The sequence below is a fragment of the Apus apus genome, chromosome 19, assembly GCF_020740795.1.
Source record: "Apus apus isolate bApuApu2 chromosome 19, bApuApu2.pri.cur, whole genome shotgun sequence".
In the NCBI taxonomy this organism is placed as follows: Eukaryota; Metazoa; Chordata; class Aves; order Apodiformes; family Apodidae; genus Apus; species Apus apus.
In genome coordinates this window covers 7,506,653-7,530,699 of record NC_067300.1, presented here as the reverse complement: position 1 = coordinate 7,530,699, position 24,047 = coordinate 7,506,653, and the positions used below count along the sequence as shown (strand labels likewise).

The window sequence follows — 24,047 nt, the reverse complement described above, 5'->3', positions numbered from 1 at the left end:
TGGCTGTTATTTTGTTACCACAGTGTGAATAGAAGTCATTATCTGTAAACATTTGAAGAGGGAGATGATTTTCATAACTTTAAATCCTACAAAGGATTCTAGTAATCTGCTCTGTGCATGCCAAGGTAAAGCTCAGCCTTTCATCTGGTCTGATCCCACCCAGTCAGTGTAAAATGTTCCTTTGGTGAATGTCTAAAGCTTACAGCATCTTTTGTGAGAGGCAGACAAAACGAAAATAGGAAGCCTGCCCTTGAAGGCAGCAGCAGGAGGAGGTGTCTTATAAAGAAAGATGCATTTACAGCCTTCAGGCCGTGCTGGGTTGGTGAGTTTACTTTCATGAGTTTTCAAAGGAAACCTCCTTTTTATTTTGCTGTGAATTAATCATTGGATGTGTTCTTTGGCCAGATCTGCTCCAGTCTCCCATGGTTGGGGGACAGGACTCACCTCTGCTCCTTCTCAGCAGTTTCTCGAGTGTTTTCTGCTGAGGAGCTTTATCCTGGCTCAAACCAGGACAGGAGCTTTTGAGCTGGGATATAAAATGAACAGGATCATTAGAATGAACCCAAATGGCAAAGAGGAGTCAACGTGAGATGGGCCCAAGGGCTCTCACACAGCAGTGTCATGTGCCTGGGGCCAAAAGTGATGTATCCTCTTCTCTGGCTCTGCCTCCTTGATTCGAAATGGGGCTTTTCATAACCTGTCTGGAGTCCCACCCTATCCCCTGGTGAACATCTTTTCCTAGAGTGGAACCCACCCCACTGACACTGAGGGGCTGACTTTCTAAGATGCTGAGCAGCCCTGCCTTGCTCAGACTCAACGGGAACAGCAGATTTTGATCTTAAACCCAAACATTCCTATTTCCTCTTTGGCTTTCTCAGCAGCAAGGCTGGTTGCTGAGGGGGTCCTGCCCTCCTAAGCTGCCTTCCATGCCCTGCTGCTGGTCTCTGCTGACGGAGGGGACAGGGAATTGTCAGCAGCACAACATGGCACATTTTAAATCTCCTTACTCATTTGGCTTTAAAGGATGCAGGACAGGAGTGGGAGACAGAACTGCCTGTGGGGTGTGTGGGGAGGGAAGGGCAAGAGGACTAGAACAGGGACAGGAAAATCCCCTTTGTGGGCACCACAGTGTGCAGGGCTGTTATTGGGGCAGGGTGCATAATCCTGGCAGAAAAGCTCTATTTCTGTCCTTGATGGGAACAGCAGCAATTTATTCTTTATTTACCTTTTGCAGAATGTCTCTGTGAGTGTTGTTTGCTAGTTGGGTTGTGAAGATGGGTCCAGAGCGAGGTCAGCTCCAGCTGTATCTCAGTGTCCTCTCAGCCCTGTCAGTGCACCCAGGACCACTCTTGCTGTGTCAAAGAGCTCCTGCCTTGATGAGCTTGGAGACTAAACAAGATGTGAGGAGAAGAAGCAAAGAAGAGAGGACCCGTGTGTGTGTTTTCTGGTGCCTCAGGTGTGAGTGGTACTGTCTCTTCCACATCTGTGTGTGCTGTTCGTTTGGGAAAGGATTAACTCAGACTCTGAAGGTCACAAGTGATGTTCTCAGGATGTTAATGCACTTGTTCTCTTCTCCATAGGGTATTTTTCTTTCATCTCCCCCATGAATCCATCATGGAACGACTGTCTCAACGGAGGGTTGATCCCATCACGGGGGAAAGGTTAGCACTCATGTCTGATGTTTAACATTTTTCAAGACTGCCAGTGAGATGAAAGCACCAGACAGACTTCATAGAAGTCTCAGGGAAGTCAGGAATATTGTACTTTTGCTTAGGGATTCCTTACAAGATGAGCTGAAACTTTCATAGCTACTCAGGTACCAGCCCAGATCCCTGCTGCACCAAACTCCTGTTGTCAGAACAGGGCATTTGAAAATCTCAGAGCCTGAAAGGTGCAGGAACATTTTAATGGTAACTAAACTGGTTGGTAAAATAATGCTGAGGGACAGTGTCTGAAACCTTGCCTAAATGCAGATGGTTTTCAGACGGTCCTGTGGGAATTTTGAAGGCTTCCCAGATGGGGAAAATGGAAAACTTGCTGCATTTGACTTCCCCCAGCTCCTGTGATGGTTCTGTCTGCTGTGGGATATTAATGCATTTCCTGCTCAGTAGAGCAAGCTCATCTGAGTCACTGAGGCTCTGCAGGGTTGGGATCTCTGATGGGGCAGCTCATCTCACACCACCTCATCTCACCAGAGACCTTCAGGTTTAGTGTCTCCTCCACCCTTGTTTTTGGGGGTCAAGTAACAATGAAATATCTTCCCAAGCACCTCTTGGAATTGGGGTGGATTTGCAGCTTCACTTGTGCTGTTTTTAACAATTCCCCACACTTAGATTTTAAACTAGTTTTACTTTTCTAAAGGCTAAACTCATCTTATTGAATCAAATACAAATCCTGAAGCCTCCCAAGATGAAGGCCATAAATACTGGATTTGTCCCAAAGTGACAGATGATTACTCAGACATCTCACTCGAGGTGCAACATTAACTGGTGACAGCAGCAGTGATTTGCTGTAACTGGGCTCTTTGTTTTGGTAATAAGGGATGCAGTTGTTCAGAAGAAATGAAGGATATGAAGCAAATCATTCACACCTCTCTGCATGTCTGATCATTAGGATTAGCCTGGTCAGGATCTGCTCCAGTTAACACGCTTCCTTCTTCCAGACTCGGGGTTTTATTCCTTCCAAATTCGTTGTGAATTGAATTGTTTCAGGTGCTGTGTCTAATCCTCAGCATTATGCTAAACCTGCACCACTGGCTACAGTGCAGCAAAGAGGGTGGCCTTCAGCTGGGCTCTGAATAATTCTAATGTGCACTAAATAACTCTGAATAGCTCTGTGTCCACATGGTGGTACCAGCTGTGATGCAGTTCTGTGCAGAGATACAGAGACTCTGCTTCTCTCCTCAGTTTTGCATCTATCCTGACAGAAAACTTGGCTGCACAGGAAGAGGGATGAGCTGGTTTAGTGTTAAGGCACAGGAGGCCTTTCCTGAGAAACTGTAGCAGGAAATTTAAATACAAGTTTGCAAAAGAGCTCTTAGCAGTGGTGGGGAGTATTTGGCTGTGCAGAATGATTGATTCCCAGCATTGGTTCTGGTGTCTGGGCAGGCTGAGCTGGGCTGCAGCACCTGGTGCTGAAGATCCTGTGTCTTGCTGGAGTTGGCAGAGTAGTTGGGTGAACCCAGAGCTGTGAATCCAGGGAAGCCAAAGTCAGGCATTTTGGAAATTTTGAAGTAAGCAAAAACCTACCTCAGAGTGAATGAACCTCTTTTTGTCTTCAACTACCTTAAAAAGGTGTGAGCAATTATATTCTACCTGGAATCAGTCCAGAAACAGAGCTCAAGGTAGAGCATTTGTGTCTTCTTACCCTCTCCCAGTGCTCTCTAGCAGTGCCAGCACTAACCCTGCCTGAGGAGGAACCAGACCTGCCTCTCCAGCTCAAGCCCCTGGTGATTTGGAGACTGTGTGGAGTGAGGGCTGAGCTGCTGCTGCCCCTCTGCCCTGAGCTGGCAGCACCCAGCCCCCTGCCTGCTCCTGAGAAACACTTTTGAAATGTCCTGTTGGTGATCCCTGTTGCTGGAATCCTGTTACTTTGGAATCTTGGCAGGGAAGTCACTGATGTCTGAGAGCCTTAACCACGTTTTAAGTTACAAGTTCTCCAGCAGACCCTGCACACAGGGTTACGTTGGGGCTCCCTGAGTCCCTGCACTCCAAGTTTGGCAGATTTCTCCTCACTAATGTCCAGCCTAACAGTAAACCACAGCTAATATTTTTAATACAGCTAAGGTTTAAGGTTAGGCTTTTAAAGATTTTTGTGTGTGTGTGTTTTTTGTTTGGTTGGTTGTGGGTTTTTTGTTTGTTTGTTTGAAGAGAGGAATCAAAGATTAAAGGTAAAACGTGGTACCTTGGGGTTGGATCTGGAGCAGGTCTGGAAATGCTTCTGAACCTGGAGCACTGGGCACACACCAGGGCTTTCTCCAGGCCTTGTGTGAAGTGTCTGAGCACTTGCAGCACTCTGTGTCACCCTGAGAGAAACTCCTGGCTTTTGAGTGTCCAGGTTCTTGAGAGCAGGAATGACAGGCTGCTTGCCCTGAAATTTTCAGTTGTTCTTCTAGAACAGAAGGAAGCACTTCGTAGGAACGGTGATAGACAAAACCATGGGGTATTTTAGGAAATACTGTTGCTTTGTCCTCAGCCTGAGCTGAAGCAGTGGCATTTTATCTCCTCTCCAGATACCACAGCATATTCAGACCAGCACCCACCCCAGAGATCCAAGCCCGTCTCAGGCAGAACCCCAGAGATGAGGAAGAAAATATTAAGCAGCGTGTGGAGACCTATGACAGGAATGCCAAGGACCTGGAGGACTTCTATGAAGATGCCTTTTATGTCAATGCTGACCAAGACCCACACGTTGTCTTTGAGTTTATAGAAAGCTGTCTCATTAAGCCCATTCCATTTAAAAAAGTTAAAGGTTTAGAATGAGTGAGGAAGTTTTCTGGAACAGTTGATTTCAGACTTCTCCCTGTGCTGTTTGCAGCCCCCTCACTGGAGTGGCAGGTTACACAGGTGAGGAGGGAGCCAGCCCAGCTGCCTGAAATGTGAAGCTCCCCGAGGCTGAGTGAAGTACAGAGAGGAAGAAATTGTGCATGAGGGGAAATATTTTCAGTTTTTGTTTTGTGATTCAAGGTATGGAGCACTGTGGGAAGGGAAGTTCCTGTGTTTAATTCATATATCTTTTACTTGTTCTGTGATCCAGTGCACAGTAGTTCTGTCTCACTGTGTAACACACATGAAGCCAATTTGGAATATTAAAGCTGTTTGTTGTGTTTGTGTCTTAATTCATCCAGTGCTTTTCACCAGGGCTGCCTGTCTGCCTCAGACACAAAAGCAAACAGGAGAATGAAGCTTCCAGCTCTGCCCTGCACCTTCTGCAAAGACAACTGCAGAGTTTTCAGGGTGCAAAGTTTCTACTCCCTTGTTAACTCAGGGTGTTTAAAAAGCTCTGACTCTGCAGGTGCACAGGCCACCCCCATCACCCAGCCCTGCAACCAGGGGGAAAGACTCAAAAAATGGAAAAAAAAATACCCAGAGCCACAGAAAACTGGCTGCAGGTTCATCACTTTCACAACCCAATTAAGGACATAACGAGCTGCAGGAGCAGGTATGTTACTTAATTCCATTTTCCTGAAGGAGGTTCCCAGTCTGTGGCTGCCCTGACTGGGCTGTGGCTGGGCAGGCTGGTGTCCAGGTTTTTCTGCTCTGGCTGCAGCAACACTCAGGTAAGTCTTTATTTATCTGGAAAATCCTTGATAAATAGCACAGCACTGTTAGCTTGCTCATCCCCTGGCTATGGAAATGCACAGCCTTAAAGCTTCTAAGGAAAAGGTGTGATTTGTGGTTTAGAGGGGCTCTGAGTGTGATGCCTCTGTTATGTCTCCCTTTATTTCTCTTGTGTGTATGAGTGTGAACGCCCCTTGACCAGGGGTTGGGGAAAGGCTTCAGCTTCCTGCTGGAACCCTCCATGCCTGGGAAGCTGCAGGAGGAACACTCCTCCTTGCAGAGAGGAACAGGCTTTCAGGAGCCTTTTGGTTTTAGGTGACTTCTCTGGTCCTCTTGTTGTAAATGAGTTTGGGTCTTTGTTGCTGTCTTTGTTGGTGTGTGTCTCCATGGAGTGCTGGGGGGATGCATGTGCCACGTTTCCTCCTTGCACCTGTAGCCTAAATTCAGGTGGGAAGACCCTGGTTGTCCAGATGGTTATGAGGATATTGTATTATTCTGGGAGACTCTTAAAGTCTGAATTTTCTGTAGCTTTACGGAGCTTGGAGAATGGGAATTGAACTTTCCAGCCTTGAGGGCAGCTTTTAAAATCTCAGAATAAATATCTTTGAAATCTAAGAAAGCCAAATCCTCTGGTTCCACCAACACAAGCTGGGTCCTCTCTGCCCCTTGAGGCCACTGAGAAATTCCAGCTCTTGGTGCCAGGCTGAGGCTGCTCCCACAGTTTGGGGTCCAGCCACAAACCCTTGTGAAAAGCTGGGCAAGGGCATTTATAACAGTCCTACCTGTTCCAAATGTGCTATTTGGGAACGTACTTGGGCAGCTGGTTTTTCTGCTCTTGCTATAAAGATATGCTGTAGCATTCATGCATAATTGGGAGCCCTTCTATTAATAATACATGGGAAGCTCATCTTGCTAATATCACCTTCATCCGAGTGCTCCTACTAAATATTTTGATAGATGAAATGGATAGAGAGTGTATTTAAATACTGTTTGTACTGCAGCTAGGGTACAAAAGGGACAGTGCATCTTTAATTAGACAGGTACATCTGCTTAATTAATTTAGCTGTAAAGCCCTTTTTCCTCTTCATTCTTTCATCTAGATGTGGACGTTATATTAGTTCCGCTCTGCTGGGTCCAGAGAAACTGAGCAGAAGAGCTTGGGCTCATTGAGATGCACTTGGCATGTCTGGGTATGGAGTCTCAGGTCAATGGTCGACCCCCAAGGGTCTGCAGCAGGCCTGGAGTGCAGAACGTGAGGGTTAGCAGAACATGCTAATACTCATGTAGAACTCTCCCTCAGAAACAACTAAAACAATTGACATTCATTTAATTACTGTAAACGAAACAGCCCCTGCATCACTTTGCATAGTAAAGCCTGTTAATACCAAAAAGGTTCAGTGGGTGGAAGGAGGAATTGGACTTTTATAATTGGAAGGCAACACTCAGAAACCAATTTGGTAATGAGGCTTGATTTTATTAGCATTTTATTCTGGCAAAACAAATGTTAAGCAATGAGAAAAAAACAAGGTAAAGAGGAGGTGGGAAGAATGCAGCAGGGACCAGATGTTACAGATGGTGGAGCTTGTCCAGTTCTGAAATGGACACTTTCCATCTCTCCTCTTTCCCAGGACACTTTGCAGAGAGGGCTGCCTGGAGCTTGTGCCATGCCCTATATATTATGCTGTTAATGATGTGGTTCAGCAGATAGATGATCATGTCCAACTGTTCCACAAACTTCCATGCCCACCTGCTCCAAAGAATAGATCCTTCAGTGCACTATGGTGGAAGGATGCTTGAACACCCCCAGGCAGGAGACCCAGACCTCCAGCATCATCTCTGCAGGGACCCCCTGTAGCTCTAGAAAGATTTTTCCTGCTGCCTCATTTGGTTTCCTGCTGATGGTGCCAGCACAGAAACCTTCCGTGGAGCTGGTTTTGCCACCATCCCCCCATGAGGTGCTGTAGGATCTGCAGGACTTGTCACAAGGAAGGGCCAGCAAGGTGTTTGTAGAGGTCCTCAAGGCTTGGTTTAGATCAAAGCCAATCTAAACCAGAGCAGGTTTGGCAGGTTCCTGTGCTTCATTTCTGCTTCCCAGAGGGGCAGCTGGAGCTGAGTTGACCTTCAGTGGGAGCAAACTGTGGTTATGACCCTGTCAGTGCCCATCTGTGTTGCAGATGCCAAAACTGAACCTGAAAGGTGGCTCTTGCCTTGTCATGTGTCCTGAAATTGCTCCAGTCCCCCGTATGAGCAGGCTTTCCTGGACAAGCCTCCTCTTTCTGCAACAAGAACTGCTTGATTCCATGGAGGAAAAGGAGAGGTCATGTCAGGCCCCTTTCAGCAAACACTGTTGATTCTTTAGTGGAATTATGTATGGAGCTGGAGTGGTGCCAGGCAGCTGTTTGGGAGGCTGGGGAAAAGAGGGGTTGAACCTGTGCTGGTGAGAAGAAGGTTCTGTCCCTGTGTCCTCTCCCAGGCTTTACCACCAGTGTTCTGTGAACAGTGGCCATGGTGCCATTTTTATTATTAAGTCTTGGGGTTCTTCTAAGTGTCAAGCCTTATGCTGAAGGACTAAGTGCTTAACTACACTGCTCTTTCTAGCCAGTCTCAGTTCTTGGCACCCCATGTCCCTCCCAGGAATTCAGTCCCTTAAAACGCAGACATTACAAACAAGTACTTGATGTATTTATTTAGAATAAAAAAAGGAGCAGGGTTACAATGCACTGTCACAGGATACAAAACATTCATCCAGGTTTGCTTCACATTTTGTTTACAAAATAGGCCATATACACAGCATCAATATTCACAGCAACTTTGTCAGATCCTTCCATGAACTGAGTCTCAAAGGGAAAAAAAAATTTAAAAATCCAGAAACTAAAGATTAAAATTCACCTTTGCTTTTCCTCCAGCCTGGCAGTCCGTGTGCTCAGCCAGCTGCAGGGCTCCTACCCCTGGGTAGGATTAAAGTAGCAGGAAGAGATTGACTAGATTAGTGGAGCTATTAAATGAAACTCTCCCAAACAGTTTTGTTTGGATGACTCTCGGGTTTCCCCTTTTCAGGGCTGGCTTCCTAGTTTGGTGTTAAATGAGGAGGCTGCAGGGCTGGCACAGCCCTGGAACTCCAGCTTCCAGTGTCAAGTATGAGTTGGAACTGAGTACAGCACATAAATGTAAGTGGGAGTTTGTATAGAAGGCTGCCCTTGGTTGGAAGTGGCAGGTGGGGCTCTGTGGATATTGCTGCAGACACGTGGACCTCCACATGTTGTGAAAAAACATCCTGGATTGAGACTCCCAAGAGGAGGCTTGATTCCATCTTGCTGAGATTCCTGCACCTTTAACAGGTAGGACAGGACTCCAGATGAACAAAGCCAGTTGTCCTTGTTTATCCACATGGAGAGGAAAAAGCAGCTTCCCAGCCTGGTACTTGCTGGCAGAGCTGTAAACCAGCAGGCACCTCCACACAGATGTTTGTACCAGGGCTGGTTAAAGAACAAACCCTGCCCGTGTCAGTGTAAGTCTGAAGTGTAACTGGAGTCATCTCTGTGCTTGCAGAGAGCTTCCAAAGGGAACACAGGAGGGGGATGAGACAAGAGGAAGTAGGCTCAAGTTGGGCCAGGGGAGGTCTAGATTAGATATTACAAGTAACTTCTTCACTGAAAGGGTAAACACTGGCACAGGCTGCCCAGGGAGGTGGTTGAATCACCATCCCTGGAGGTGTTTAGAAGCCATGTAGACGTGGTGCTGAGGGACATGGTTTAAGCACTGGACTCAGTAGAGTTGGATTTGATGATCTTAAAGGTCTTTTCCAACTGATTCTGTGATTAACCCAGACCTGCTGTGTGGTGAGGACTCAGAGGAGCAGTGGTGGGATCTCTTCCTCTTCTCTCTGATTCCAGACCTGTAGATGACAAGTGAGACTCCAGCAGTCGTGCCTGCAGGGCTGCCCCACTGCTTGACAAACTGTCAGGAAGGAAGGGCTCGTGTCTGAGAAACTGAACTTGCACAAACAAGTCTCCTGTAAATGTTAGCTTAGGGTATAACAGCACAAATGTGATTTGTTAGCCTTTAACTAGGACTAGAAAGGTGTGCATTTGGTTCTTACATGTCAAGAAACCCTTAATGAGGACAGAAGAAGTGGTGGTTTGCTGCCCATAATCTCTGATGATACATTAGCCAGTGGAAAAACTGGTAAGTTTAAGAAAATGAAGTGTTTATTGCCTGTATGGATGTGTTGGCAACTATAGTATTTCCTCTCTAGAAATGTACAATAGGATTACTGGGATGAAGGAACATACAAAAGGGAAGGATAATTGAGTGATGAAGTCCCCGACCCGTAGTTGAATTAAGATAAAGGGCAGCAAAAAGTTCCAGCCACCAATTCCAGAGCTGGAGGTGCAGTTTGCAGACCCAAGACAGAGTCCTCATGCACCCAGACTTTCACCCCAGCTCAAACCATGGCACCCAGCACCAAGGCACTGAGGAGCTGTACAGTCCAGAGCTGTTTGGCTAATCCACTGAAGCCAGATTAGCCTGCATTTCTTCATGCCAGTGGAGGAAGGATAAACTCTTTGTGATCAGCATGAGCAGCAAATCTTCAGTGCTATTAGAAGCTGCTGATCAAGGACAGTGACACGTTAGCTCCAGAAGCAGCATCTCTAGCTACTAATTCTCAGATGCAAGAGCAAGAAGCACAATCCTTTAATAAAAAGAAGGCAGCAGTGCATCAAGAGCCCCTCAGTCTGTCCTTTGGAGCATGATTCTTCCTCTGGAGATGAGGCACCATGGACAGCCAGAGTGTTTACCACCAAATTGTGAAGCACCTGAAGAGACCCTTCAACTATTCACTTGTTTTGAGGTACCTTGCAAAGTTTAGGGCAAAAACTTGAGTGAGAAACTCTCTGATTGTGTGGGGTTTATTCTCTGAATATTCACTTGGTGTCTTAAAACATCCTGGGCCTTAATGATTTATTGTGATTTATTTTCTTTACCTGTTGTGAATGGGTCAGGGTGAGAAGTGAAAGCTTTGTCCTGAAGGGTCTCCTCTGGCCTGCAGACAAAGCTGACATCATTGGCTTTAAAATTCCATTCTCTCGGCAGCCATAAAACAGGTTAATTAAACTGCCACTGTGTGTCTACTGCCTTGAGGGACAGGGAAAATACACATTAAAGCTGGGATGTTACTGTGAGGTGTGCTAGAGCTGCTGCATCTCTTAAGCATTCACATCCAGGGGAATCCAAGGGAACTGCTAGAAGTAACACCAGGAATCCAATGGTCGTGTGTTGCTCACCCAGACTGCAACACTTTGGCAGATCAGGAGACTTTTTATGGTTTCTAAGCCACCACCAAGGAAACACTGACTTTTAAAAAGAATTTCTGCATGGTTCTGGAGAGCTCTCTCACATTTTCCACAGCCAGGTGAATTTCTGAATCAGAACATACTGCTCTGTCTTGGCTCTTAAGAGTCCTGCCCGAGAGTCAGGACTGTCTGGACAAGTCACTTGCAGCTTCCACTTCAAATATTTTCTCTGCTACCACGAATAAACCTGTTCAGCTCATGGGGAAACTGATGTTCTGTGCCCCCCAAAGGCCCATCAACGCTGGGCAGGGGATAAATGCTGCACCTGGCCCCAAACTATGCACACCTTGGGTGTCAAGGTTTTGTTTTTCTGGATGCTATCATGAGCTAAATTTTCTTTACAGACACACTGAAGTAATTTCAACTTTCAATGCACAGCAATAAAAAACTAAACATTTTTTTAATACAATTATGGTATCACTTCCAAGGATATTTACAAACAAGGCTAATTATTTTACAGATGAGTGTGCTTCTGCTGTTCTAGGCTACTATCTTGATATTCTTCTCAAAGCACAACCATGCTTGATGCATGAAACACTGAATAGCAAGGACAGCTGAGTTGTTTTAAAGAATTGCTCCTACTGAAGGTGAAGGAACAGTAAGAAAATATGCATAGTCATTGAATCAAGGAGACTTGAGCACCAACCCACACATGCATTGTTGGAGACTGATAACTTCAGGACAACTCCTTGATTTCTCCAGTAGCTACTGAGGACTTCACACACAATTAGAAGTGTCATGAACCACAAACAGGGCAACACAGATGAGTGTCCAGACTCTGAAGAATGTAAATACATACACTTTGGATTCTGTGACAATGTGGATTTAAGTTAACAAAACAAACTGTACCAAACACCCATACACATTTTGGAGGTATTACTCCTCTAACACTGCATAGGAAGTTGAAAATGATTCTCCTGCTCCCCACAGGAACTAGATGACAGAGAGAGATGTATTTTTTTCTGATAGGACAGTCAGAAGGCAGAATAACTTTCTGGGCACAGCCATGCTACATCATTGGGGTATTTATGAATCTCTTGATGAGGAAGTCAGATTTGGACAAGAACAGCTTCACCAAACTCCATGACCACCTGTGGAAACTTTCCCTCTAACATTTTAGCCATGGTGGTGTCTGGCTTTGGGGGATTTTGTTTGGTGTTTTTTTTACTGTGTTATGAAAGAGAAGCTGTCAGCTGGGAGTGCTTATTTGTGTGTCAAACTTCTGTAAACCTCAATGTCTGTATGAGGGAGACTCTCAGTTGAAAAGAAGGTAAATGTGTAATGATTTTGGTAACTGGAAGAGATGATTCCTGTTGGTAGAGGGTTAAGAGAAACAAAAGGCACAGACACTGGCAAAAGCAAGGAAGTGGGGAGAACTCAGTTGAGAAAAAGCTGGGCAGGAGACTTAAGAGCATTGGAAATTATATTAGTGTTTAATCTAATTGCTATTAGCTTAATTATTACATTGAAAAATTATTCTTACTGATCCCTATTTGACCCAGGCAGCCAACATCACAGTCAGCCAGTCAGCCTTCTGACTGCAATACTGTTACAACAGTTCAGAGGCAGTTATTCTTCTAGATTGTAAGTGAAACTAATATAATGGCCCATTTCTCTCCTATGGCATATGCTTCACTCTGCAAGAAATTAGAACCACAAATTATTTGGATAGTTAAATGTCCTGCAGCAAGTGCCAGTGCTTGTTAAAAAGCAAAGGAGAGCACTACAAGCTGAAGCCTTCTCTACCCACCAAGGCCATTCCCGAGGCAGCTCCACTGTTCCCACTGGGGATCTGCACAGTTGTGGGGCAGGAAGGACAGTTCACACCATGGGCTGAAGACTCCAGTTCCTTTCCAGTACAAGGGAGTGTGTCCAGATGCTGATGTTCCCATGGGGTGCACTTCCAAACCACTTCAGAAACTCACTTTTCCAGGTGCACTCCTGCTTCTGGAGCATGGAACAGGCTCTGGACTTCAGGAGTTGCTAGGACCTCTGATGTTCTATTTACAGGGCTGTGGACAATGTCTCCCCCCTCCAGTAAATCTGTATTCCTGTGCTCTGTGTCCTTCCAGACTGAAGGGAGCTTAATGCAGTAGGGAAAATACTTTCAAGCTTTACATAGTTTATTTTCTAGAACACAGGAGAATCACAGAACGTGCAAGGTCCTTGCAATAACCTCTTGATCCATTCAGGATCTGCAAATAAGAAAACAAGTTGTTTAAAGCTGGAGGTAGAAATGAACACCGGAATGACAGCCAAGATGGACAATTCTTACAGTTAGAATATATTCACCATGCAGGATTAACTGAGAGTTTGGAGGAATTCAACTCCCATTTCTGTCTTGAAATTTCAAGTAATGTCAGTTTAAATCCCACCTCAGTATGGAACAAAATTAAGGTGAAAAAGTCCATGCTTTGTCATAGTATGCTCATCTAAATAGCTACATAGGGGGAAAAACCCTCAAAGGATCATCATGCCACAAACAGTGTGCTCGTTTTCTCAGCTGAAATTAGATCCTTCACATAATGCAGTTCATGGCTCCTCTTTCTTTGTCTCCCTCCAATGTAAGGAAAGTAAGTTTACAGCCCCTCTCTAGAGAGGTTTAAGTCCTGTAGTTGATCCTTAGAGCTGACTGAAAACCCACACATTATGGGGAGAGGAAAAGCGTCACCTACATTTTAAGACAAGCTGTCTGAATACTCCATGATTATTGGGTTTTTTTAAGTGTATCTGTTGGGAAAAATTTTCTTGCACAGCTTGTCCTTACTCAACCTCTGGGAATGCAAAGCCTGGGGCTGCCTGGGCCCCAAAGCCTGAATTACTGTCTCTGAACATTGTATGTTCAGGACCTAAACCAACAAGGTGCCAACTGCTTCTTAATCTGTGCTGGATCCACACAGTTGGCCCTGGAACAGTGTCAAAGACCCTCAGGAATTGCTGAACTGGATGCTAATTATTCGACCTGAATATAATCTAACTGTTGTAGCACTCCAGCACAGGGTATGTGTTTACCTGGCTCTCATTAAAATGCAGTATTTATAAATTAATTTCTGCACTCACCAATTTGTAATTAATCTATGGCACTAATGCATGGACAACAGGATACCATTAAATGCACAGCACTGGTCCTTCACATGCCCAAAAGAGGCAAGTGAGTGAAACCAATTCAAGTAATTTTGCAGATAAAGTTGAAGAATTCCTACTCCTGTCTCTTGGGGCCCCAGGAGCAGTTACCTTCTGGGGTGGGATGCCTTGCAATGCTGTCGTGAAGCAAACACCTCCTGTACACCAAGCTCTGACAGGACTGGTAGGTTAGAAAGCACCTGTGAAAGGATAATCAGTTTTATCAAGAGGCCTGAGATTTTTTTTATCAGTGACCTGATCCTATGCCCTGACTGGAGGCTGGGTCAAACAGACCTTAGTTTCCAAGAGTAAGAGCACTCATTTTCATTAAACATGAAAATGAATAATTTCCTAATTCAAGTAAATGAGACTTGATGAGTGTACCCAATTACATATGGTCAGAAAAATCTAAAAGCAAAAATCAAGAAACCATTGGAAAAAGTTTCATTCCTGTCCAAAAATGGTAGAACACAGTAGAAGAGGTGAAAAGCTGAAGGGTCACTGCCCAGGGGAAGACCCGTGGTGTCTTTAAGGCAGTGACTACTCAGCCAAACCAGCAGATCATCTGTTAGGCAAAGGTTTTTCCTTCTGACAGGCTACTGACCTGCCAGGGACAATCACCCAAGACACCAGTGTTGGAAGACTTACTTTTGTACATGTTCCAGAACTTGTCTGACTTCTCACTGTGGCTGTTTCCAGCCAGTTTTTGGTAAACTACTTTGTTTTCAAATGCTGCTGTTCCAAGGGACAACTTGTGCTTGATTTTCCCATGCCTCCTTTCTCCCTGTCCCCATCCCCCTATGCTTGAAGAAACAGACCATCAAAAGCTTTTTAACTAAAAAAGTCTGATAGAAACCAAATCCAATCTACTATGCCCCCTCTCTCTCATGGAAGAGGACAGATAACAGCCAGCAACAACTGCAACACACTGCAGCATGGATAACATGCCTTGTGACTTCCTCCTCCAACACTACAAAGTGCTTTAGATTTAAGTATGTTTAAATTGTCCAGAGGAAGGCAAAAAAAACCTCTTTAAGAACCAATTACCTGAGCCAAATGTGTCCGTTGGAGCAGACCGCCTGTTTGCGGTCAGTGAACGGCAGGATCTCTTTACACAAGCTGCAGTGCTCTGGGAAAGTCTGTTTGTTCATTTTCTTTAAGATATGTCCAATCAGCACCTGGGAACACAGAGCAGACAGGGTTGTTTACTGCTGCCTGCTGAAAGGTGGGAACATCTCTCAGTATCTTGTGATTTCAGGCTATGATACAGGATGCAAAGATCTATGCTCTTCACTGAAGTCAAAGGAATAAAAGCATAAGAAATAGAATATATTGGAAAGTATTAATTTAGTCTTGTTTGATTTGTCATCTCCTAAAGATTTCTGTTTCCACAGCAAAGAGATACAGAACTTAAGAGCAATAGTGTTATCATAAGCTCCTTGCAAATTTAAAAAGTACTGAGGAAAACTGGCACCATGCTCCTTTAGAGGCTGCCACTGAGCATTAAAGCTTTCAAGGCCTATCACAACAGATGTGCTAAAAAAATAAAAATCCTGTTCAGAAATTACCTGGATGAATGTCTTCAGCAGTCATCTTAGAGTGTACATGTTTACAGTAGAACATTTATGTGATCAAATTTGTCTTGGACATTTCAATAGATATAAACCACATCCCAAGGACTTCTAAAATGTGACAGCAAACTGAATAGGTAAAATAGAATTTGGCAGTCAGCTTTCAATCACTATAAAAAGAAGCAATTTGTTTACAAGATAAGGAAAGCAACCTCTCAAACCTTCAATTAATAACAAGTGGATGCTAGAAAAGCACAGCAGTTCTGTCAGAATACTTTCTAGGGAGTTACTGGTGGCCACACCGTAGCCTCCTTACTTGTCAGTCCAGCAGAGAGAACACCACACTGCCTCAGTAATGGGAATGTGCTTCCTTCCTCTGTCCTTCTAGATGAAATGTAAAGGTTGATTTTTGGAGTTTGGATTTAAGGAATTAGGGACTGAAAAGAACTGTCCTCTGCTCACACACAGAGGTACAGAGACACCTGAGACATTGTCATCAAGTCTTAAGAACAAGGAGGCTGATGGCAGGGTTCCCAGTCTGTTCCTTTGTCTGATGTCTATATTCATAAACCTCCACTGCCCCATGAAGGGTTCACTGATCCCTTATTTCCTGCCCCAGATACTTATTCTACACCTTGAACAGCCAGGACACTGTCCTTGCAGTTATGCTTTTGGTATTCTGCATTTTGGTAGGGAGTACTGCAAGCTTGCAAGGAGTTCCTGTCATGGCCAACCATTCAGCTATGCTTGCTTGTTGTGGTGCAATAAATGCCAGCATGCCTGAAGGTTCAGGCCACGTGTTTTTCAACAGTTACCTTGGTTAATTTGAAGTCCTGCATAAAGTTCTGGATCACTGGATTTAACTAGTAAAACACCATGACTTTCTGAGCCTCTGTAACTGATCTTTCCACTGGAGGCTCATGGAGAGATGACAAGACCTGATGTGCCACCTCAACAGTGACTCTGCTCTCAACCAGAAACACTGCAATCCTGCATCTCCAAATGAGAGCTGCTGACACAGCTGATGAGAGGAAATACCTCCTGAATTCAGTCTTGTGGAAATGATAATTTAAATAAGCTTAGCCAAGAAAAAAAACACATCCTCCTCCACCACTACACATTCTAAACACACCAAGAGCAGTGAAATAACCCTGGTCCTCTCCTTTGTCCTGCAAAAACTTGGGCACACTTGCCCTTTAATGTTCCTGATCCAAATGTCAACATCTGTATTTACGCTCCCTCCTACCCCATCATTTCAAGGAAGGCCAACTTAAGCTGTGTGCTCTGTAACAACTGGCTGGCAAGGATGACAAGATTACAGTTCTCTTTCCCACCCCAAAGATGTACTTTTGTTTAAGGATATGGAAGGGGGGACAAAGAAGGAACCTGTGACACGGAACCCCCAGAGCATAGAGGTGCACTTACTCGTGCTGTTCTGTCATCATAGCCATCATCGGACATTAAGAAGTCACAGACTCCTCTGGTGGGGATACTGGTGTTTTCTGTAATCCATGTGTGTAGGTAAACTTCTCCCAACACCCGTTTCATGTGTTCTCGTGTCAAGTGCATCTCTACTGCCTCAATCTGTGCCTGTATTTCAAGCAGCTTTTCTTCCATTGGCTCGCGGCCTCCTACGTCACTCGACTGAGGAAGAGACTCCTCTGCAGTGTCATCTATGTCCATACCTTTGCCTGCCTCACAGAGGCTCTGCTTGCTGGCTTGTTTAGAAGTTCCTTCCTCTTGATCATCCTCAGTGCTGCCCATCCCAGGGGAGTCCGAGATCAAGATTTTTGCATCCTCGTGTGAAGGCCTCCACGTGACCTCTGAGGGAGCCTTCTGCATCGACTGGTACAAAATCCTCAGGAGAAACAGCTTAAACCTCCAGAAGTAAGTAGAGCCACAGCTCTCAATCTTTTTATCCAGTGCTTCCTGTAAGAACTGAGGAATATGCTTATCCTTCAAAATTTTCCAGCGCACAAGATCCGTCAAGTCCACTTGCCGGAAAAGGTTTTGAACAGAAGATTCCAAGAGCTGAGCAGCTGCCTCCTCAAAAGTCTTCAGGGTTACAAACTGAACTTGGTAGTTTTTGTTAACTGGGTGCAGCCCGTTAGTCATGCCCTCTGTGGTGATCACTGCCAAGTAGGCCCCGCAGGGGCTGACAGCGATTCCGTGAGTCCTGACAGAGCCAAAGACCTCCGAGAGCTTGAGCAGCTGGTGCTCAAACTTCAAAGCAACGTCTGTGAAGATAGGGATGAGCTGCCTCACCTTCCCATCGCCGGAGCAGGTGTAGACCGTGCCGTTCTGCTTGTCCGCGGTCATGGATACGATGGGCAAAGAATGAAGCCCTGTCACGTGGGAATTGTGGATGTTCAGGCCTGCCTTGGATATCAACAGGAGGCACCAAAGCACGTAAGGTCCTCTTGCAGCCACCACTAAGCTACAACTGCACTTCTGGTAAGGGTGGTAAAGAGGAATGCACTTAATACTGTGCACTGGTAACTGGTCCATTTCTTGCCATAAGACTACGGGTTGTCTCAGGGTGAAGTAGCCTTTGACTGCTTTGAGGTTGACAGGAAGGATCTTCACTGGCCCAAAAGCACTGCCTACAATGAGTCCGCTCATCTTCCGGTTGTTATGCTCATACTCCCACCAAGCCAACACGCTGGGGGAATTGATTCCGGACTCGATGTTATTGCAAGAAGTGATGGATTCCTTCCCCAGGAACGGAAGCTGGAACTGCCAAACCGCAATGTTCCCGTTTTCAAAGAGCACTGCCAGGAGCACGCTGCCCACGTCCCAGCACTCGTTGTTGTGCTTGACCTGCTGGGTGGTGCAGATGCCCGACCACTCCATGCGCACCGGGGTCTGCATGCTGTGGCGCCGCTGGAATTCCGAGAAGTCTCCCAGCTCTCCCTTGGGAGTGTCAGCTTTGGAAAGCTTGTAACTGGCTTCGTACAAGCGCTCCCCGTAGATCTCCGTCAGGTCCACCAGCTGCACCCACTGCAGCCTGTTGAGGTTGGCGTGGATGGTCAGGCGGTTGTCCATGGTCAGAGCTGCCAGCAGGCACCTCCCGTTGGCATCACAGCCCAGGGGGGACCAGCTGGAATATTTGAATCCCCGTAGAGGGGGCAAGGACTTCCCCTCGGGGTTGAACACTCGGTCCAGCATGAAAGTCTGACTAACTGTTGGGTCCAGGGAACTCGCAAACTTCTCCTTGCATTCTGCTACCTCCTTTTTCGGACCCACCTAAGAACAAAAGGAAACTGTTTAACAACTGTAGAACTTGTTTTAAGCAAGGCTTTTCCTGGAATTCATTCCCTCCTGAAATAACAGCATCCCCTGTCACAACCCAGACTAGGTTGTTCCAATGAACATCCCTCTCAAAGACTTCAGCTTCATTCTTGACCTGAATTTGCATCGTTTTGACTCTCAGCTATTGACTCCACTGACTCAAAAAGCTTCACTTTTTTGCTTAACTTAAAGGTACTTGGCATGACATTCCAGCTATAAAGGGCCTCAATATTTTAACTCAAGTTATTCCATATTCCCAGCATTGTTTCGGGGGGGTGGGGGGAAATCTGCAATGACAGAATGATTATTAAATAAGACATTCACCCAGACTTGCCACCCCCACTGTGCTAAGATGCCCCCCTGAAGACCCAAAGGGCCCCTACTGCAAAAACCTTCCAGCTTAGATAACAAACCAAGAAAGATTTCTACTTGTATGGAGCTAATTGCCAGCAAAATCCTGGAGCTCAAGCGCTTCTCAGAAAAGCTGCCGAACGTCAGGGCCCCTGAAACCCCCTCGGGCACTGGGTGATGTTGCCTCTGACGCTCATTCCTGGGCTAGAGGTGGGGGTTTCTTTTCTCCCCCTGTGCTTTCAGAACGCGTCGCCGGGGGGGGCAGGGGCGGGAGCAGGGGGAGCAGGGGCAGCCTCAGGGGGGGAAGGGGCAGCCCCAGGAGGAAGGGGCAGAACGGGGGGGGGCAGGAGCAGAACCAGGGGGGGCAGGGGCAGCCTCAGGGGGGGAAGGGGCAGAACCGGGGGTGCAGGGGCAGCCCCGGGAGGAAGGGGCAGAACCGGGGGGAGCAGGGGCAGCCCCAGGAGGAAGGGGCAGAACCGGGGGTGCAGGAGCAGAACCGGGGGGGCAGGAGCAGCCCCGGGGCTCCCCCGCCGCCCAGGGGGACGCAGCGGGGCCGGGCCCCTCACCTTGAGGAGGCAGGCGGCGGCGGGGGCGGGCACGGCGGTGCGGTGAATGACCATCTCCTGCCCGCCGCTGCGGATGTCGCTGAGCTGCTCCAGGACGGCGATGCTGCGGGCCGTGCTCACCGACACCCGGTGATCCTCCGACCAGGCCAGCGGCTCCAACCCGCTGACGCCGTGCTGCAGCCGCACCGCCGGCTCCCGCCGCGCCGCCGTCAGCCGGAACCCGGCGCTCGGAGCCGCCGCCGCCGCCGCCTCCTCGACCAGCGACTCGATCCCCAGCGGCGGCTCCTCCTCCGCGGCCGCCGGGCTGGCCCCGCGCTCCGCCGCCATCGCGCCGCGCCCGCCCGCCCCGCGCAGGCGCCGCCGCCGCCGAAGCCCCCCGGCCGCGCTGGGGCTGCCCCGGCGCCGCCTGCCCCGTCCCGCGGGCCCGGGGGGGGAAGGATCGAGCCCCGCAGAGCCGCTCGCAGCCGGGTGTTGGGCGGCCGGGAGCCCCGGGAGAGCCGCTGCATCCCTGGGGGATCCCCTGAGCGCCGCCGCTCCGCTCGCTCTGGGCCCGGCCCCCTCGGACGGCCCCGGGGGCCTCGGGAGGCGGGCGGGCCATGGCGGCGGGCGGGACGGTGCGCCTGAGCTCCGGGCCCGGCCGGGTGCGGTGCCGGGGGGCTCTGCCGGGGCCGGGGGAGGCTCTAGCGGCGGCCGGGGGGCTCGGCCGGGGGCCGGGGGAGGCTCTAGCGGGGGCCGGGGGGCTCTGCCGGGGGCCGGGGGGCTCTGCCGGGGCCGGGGGAGGCTCTAGCGGGGGCCGGGGGGCTCTGCCGGGGGCCGGGGGTGCCAGCCGCGGTTTAAGCCCCGAGCGGACCGAAGGGGGGTGGGGGTGGGGGGGTCACGGGCTGGCCCGGGGGAGCCGTGGTCGGCGGGGCCGGGGGGAGTCGGTGTCTGTCGAGTGGCTTCTGATTTAATTTGGGGCTGAGTGGCGGAGCTGGGCACCGCTCCGACAGGCTGCTGCCTCGTGTCGAGGTGCTTGGAGGTGCTGCCGGGGAGGGAGGGAGGGAGGGAGGGGGAGGCTTCTTGGAGTGAACTTCCAATAGTGGGAATGCTGCGGGCTGCAGGAATAGGTGCTTTACTCTCCTTCGTCTGCAGAAATGAGAGCAAAAATGGGTTAAAGAGGCGGTTTCAGTTTCAAAATTATTGCTGCAGTGATTGTGGGCTGCTTCAATGATCAACTTCAAAGTCCCTTCTTCAAATACTGTGCAAAAGTCTGTGAGAGTCAAGTGTCTGCCAGGATTTTACCCTGATGTGAGGTGCTTTGGGTTAGGGCACTGCCACCATCGTTTTTCTGACAGTGAATGCTGGTGGAAGAAGGTTGTTTTTTTTGGTTGGTTGCCAAAAATGTGAGGAAAAAAAGTAATAGAGGTTGAAAACAGTGTGGGTCACAGGAGGACAAAGAAAATCAGAGCATGCAAGTAGGAGTGGGGAAGAGAGAGGGCAAGTTTGTGCTGGAGTTTCACACCTTTCAGGAGTTTTGCAATCCTGTTGGGGAAAATGAGGGCTGGCTCATTGAAAAAGTGCTGGGGGACATTGAAGAGCTTTGGGGACAAAAGGAAGTTAAATTTCATTTGCAGCTTCATTGTTCCTAGAGGGATATGGGAAAAGCAAAAGCTTTTCTTAGGGTGATGGGAGGATCAGTGAAATAAACTGGTGGCTGGAAGAAGAAGAAATAAAGAGCTCAGAGGTGCTCAAAGTTGGCAGAAGCACAAGTTGAAGTGAAGTACAGGCCTTCCCTCCTGCCCACAGGCAGAATGAAGCCCACACGGGTGTCTTTCATGTAATGAGCAGATTTGCAGAGATTTTGAGAGAGGTTTTTTTTTAAAGTGTGTTCTCCTGAGTTATTGCAGGGGCCAGATGAAGAGATTAGCACTGTCTATGACTTTAGATTTCTCTTTGTATTTCAGTCGTGTTCAGAGGTCTCAGGCATGATGGTGAATCTGCTGGAGTAGGGCCTGTCCAGCTGCAAAAATCAATCTGAGTTTCTTTAGTCAGGGGGCTGAGGATTCCAAAAATAAGAGACCTGTCTGTGGGGTGATGTTTGTATTCAACGTGATACCATGGTTTTTGATTCTCAGTCATGAATGAATTCTTGCTCTCTTTTTTGTTAACATTAAAGCAGTCGAACGCTCTGAAAAGAAGGCTCCAGTCACCACATGGAAGCCCACCTTTGAAACAGAAACATAAGCCATCATTAAACACCTTCAAGAAATGTGCTGCAGAAGCTGACAGCAGGGAGAAGGGAAGTTCATCACAGAAATCTCTGCCAAAGAAGCAGCTGACTGACAAGCAAAATGAAAGCCAGAAAAGCAGACCTTTCATTAAGACGTCCAGCCTGTTTAGAAACAACCCTGAGATCCCCAAAATTCACAGGTATTTTAGATAAATGGGAGGAAAAAAAACCCTTTCCATACCTTGAAATTCATTGTCTTGAATTCTTGCCCTTCCTTGGGCAAAGCACTTGCTTGGAATGTGTAGTTTCCTTGCTGTTTACAAAGAATGGTATCATCCCATTTTTAACTCCACTGTGTTCTTTGTTTTGTGTGTTTCCCCTAACTCAGAAAAGCAGTGCAGCAGGTGCAAGAAAATGTTTTCACCACAGATTCTTTTAGTCAGTTGGACCTACATCCACATCTGGTGAGTGATAGAAAGGCTGTGTGCCCCAAAACATGCTCTTTTGGGTAGGGAGCAGGTTAAAGAGCTGAGAGATGTACCTTTATTGATGGTGACCTGGACAGACTCACCAGTACTTCCCTCTTTTGTTGTAGTCTCAGCTCAGCTTGCTGGCCAGTGTCTTGAATAATTCCCAAAACACATTGTTTCAACACTGTTTAGTGTTTGTTTAGTTGTAATACTGAAAAACCACAGCAGACTTGTTTGGGAGGGCAAAGGTCTTAAAAGTCTGAAATTTCATGATGTACCAACAATGGTGTAAGTCTGATCAGCTAAGAAGTATTTTGAGGATGTGGGAGTTGCCCTGGACTAATAACTTAGAGAATAAACATCAGTATTCTGTTTTTTGCTCCATCTTGTAATATAAAAAGTAACTAAAGGAACAGTTTGACAATGAAACTTGTTTACTGCTCTTTATCCTCTCTCTAGATCTCCACAATAAACACTGTTCTAAAGATAAGTAGCATGACCAGGTAAGTAAATTCATACAAAAATTTTGCCCTTCACTACCCCCTAAAGCAAATGATCTATGATTGTGCCATTATATGTAGTTGGTTTGTGAAAACCACAATACCTGTGAAGCTGTCCCATTTGTTGCTTTCAAAATTTGGGGTGAGAAGTAGCTTGTAAGTTACACAGCAAATCAGTTGTCTCAGCTGAAGGTGGAGCCTTCGAGTTCTGCCTTCTGATTTTGTACTCAAATGATTAAATCCTCACAGTTGGTTCCTCTCTAGTGACTTTCCTTAGAAACCACCTCTTCTGAGGTAGCTACACAGCAGAGATGAATGTGTACAATTTGGGATAAACAATTTTGAAGCAGTCAGTCTATGTTAAAACCTCAGAGTTCTATCCTATGTTGCATTCCTATTTCCCACCCTGTTTTGTTTGTCACACAGTGTTCAGAAGCAAACAATCCCTGTGCTCCTGCAAGGCAAAGATGCTCTGGTGAGATCTCAGACTGGTTCAGGTCAGTATTTCATTGTCAGTCTCCTTCCCTAGGGCATATTCAACTGGATCCCAGATACAGAACCAAAACCTCCCCTTCCCAGGACAGCTCATGAAAGTGGCAGGGTGGGAAGCCTGGTGTGGGGCTGCTGTGACACAGAAGACAGACCCTGTGCAAACTTCTGTGTCCAGGCAGTGCTGGGACTGCATGTTGATGTGCAGCTGCCAGGCATCCCCTGTGGGTCTGTTCCAAGGCTTGTGCTGGGAATGCAGATCCAGGAGTCCTGTGGAGTTAACAAACTGTCTGGATGTCTCAGTTCCTTGGGTGGGTGGGATATCTGTGTAGATGGATCTTGGGATGCTACTGCTACCTCTTTATTTTTCCTAACTTAACCCTTTAGTGAATTGCCTGTCAGCCTTCCCATTAAACCTTTCCCACACTCATTACCTCAGCTTAAGAGGGGTGGGATGAATGGGACTTAATTTGTTGAAGTGCTGTAATTGCCACTTTTTTTTTTTTTTCTGATGGAAAAATCTTCCCATTTTCTCCCCAAAGGTAAAACTCTTGCCTATGGGATTCCACTTGTACAGTCTCTGCAAGGAATGGAATCCAAAATACAGGTAGGTGCAGCAGAATTAAATATATATTAGGATCAATAAAAATAAAATCCAACTCTTACTTTGTAGTCATCACTGTTCTAGAATGCTAAGCAGTCTTTTTTCCCCTCTATTTGTGAATGTGGCTTTTGTGATCTTCCTGTTGAGATACAGGTGATACAAGAACAATGTTATGCATTCTCCATCACTCCATGCAGGAGATAAATAGACTTAACTTAGGTTTGGAGAAGGTAGAGTGCA

At 47.1% G+C, this 24,047-nt stretch overlaps 3 protein-coding genes across 10 annotated transcripts in view; 2 read left to right on the top strand and 1 right to left on the bottom strand.

The window, feature by feature from the left end:
* AK8 (adenylate kinase 8) overlaps positions 1 to 4,817 on the top strand; it is a 72,965-nt gene extending 68,148 nt beyond the window's left edge. For all 6 annotated transcript variants that reach the window (XM_051636894.1, XM_051636893.1, XM_051636898.1 and 3 more), the window contains 2 exons: positions 1,581 to 1,661; positions 4,232 to 4,817. In XM_051636894.1, the coding sequence (XP_051492854.1) occupies positions 1,581 to 1,661; positions 4,232 to 4,481 (331 nt within the window). In that variant the 3' untranslated portion in view covers positions 4,482 to 4,817. The remainder of the gene's footprint in view (positions 1 to 1,580; positions 1,662 to 4,231) is intronic.
* Positions 4,818 to 7,339: 2,522 nt separating this feature from the next.
* GTF3C4 (general transcription factor IIIC subunit 4) lies at positions 7,340 to 19,859 on the bottom strand. 2 transcript variants are annotated; one of them, XR_007891262.1, is made up of 6 exons: positions 19,536 to 19,684; positions 16,753 to 18,573; positions 14,804 to 14,934; positions 13,868 to 13,956; positions 12,384 to 12,828; positions 7,340 to 9,174 (listed from the first exon to the last, which is right to left on the bottom strand). XR_007891262.1 is itself a non-coding variant. In XM_051636240.1 (5 exons), the coding sequence occupies exons 1-5, from the start codon at positions 19,587 to 19,589 to the stop codon at positions 12,764 to 12,766; spliced, it is 2,160 nt and encodes a 719-aa protein (XP_051492200.1). In that variant the 5' UTR covers positions 19,590 to 19,859; the 3' UTR covers positions 11,015 to 12,763. The 2 variants fall into 2 exon arrangements, 1 of the variants encoding a protein (XP_051492200.1); XM_051636240.1 differs by lacking the exon at positions 7,340 to 9,174 and having other exon boundaries at positions 11,015 to 12,828; positions 19,536 to 19,859.
* Positions 19,860 to 20,129: 270 nt separating this feature from the next.
* The window catches only part of DDX31 (DEAD-box helicase 31), a 47,219-nt gene continuing 43,301 nt past the window's right edge, over positions 20,130 to 24,047 (top strand). For both annotated transcript variants that reach the window (XM_051636242.1, XM_051636241.1), the window contains exons 1-6: positions 20,130 to 20,176; positions 21,691 to 21,944; positions 22,133 to 22,208; positions 22,674 to 22,717; positions 23,141 to 23,211; positions 23,746 to 23,810. In XM_051636242.1, the coding sequence (XP_051492202.1) occupies positions 20,132 to 20,176; positions 21,691 to 21,944; positions 22,133 to 22,208; positions 22,674 to 22,717; positions 23,141 to 23,211; positions 23,746 to 23,810 (555 nt within the window). In that variant the 5' untranslated portion in view covers positions 20,130 to 20,131. The remainder of the gene's footprint in view (positions 20,177 to 21,690; positions 21,945 to 22,132; positions 22,209 to 22,673; positions 22,718 to 23,140; positions 23,212 to 23,745; positions 23,811 to 24,047) is intronic.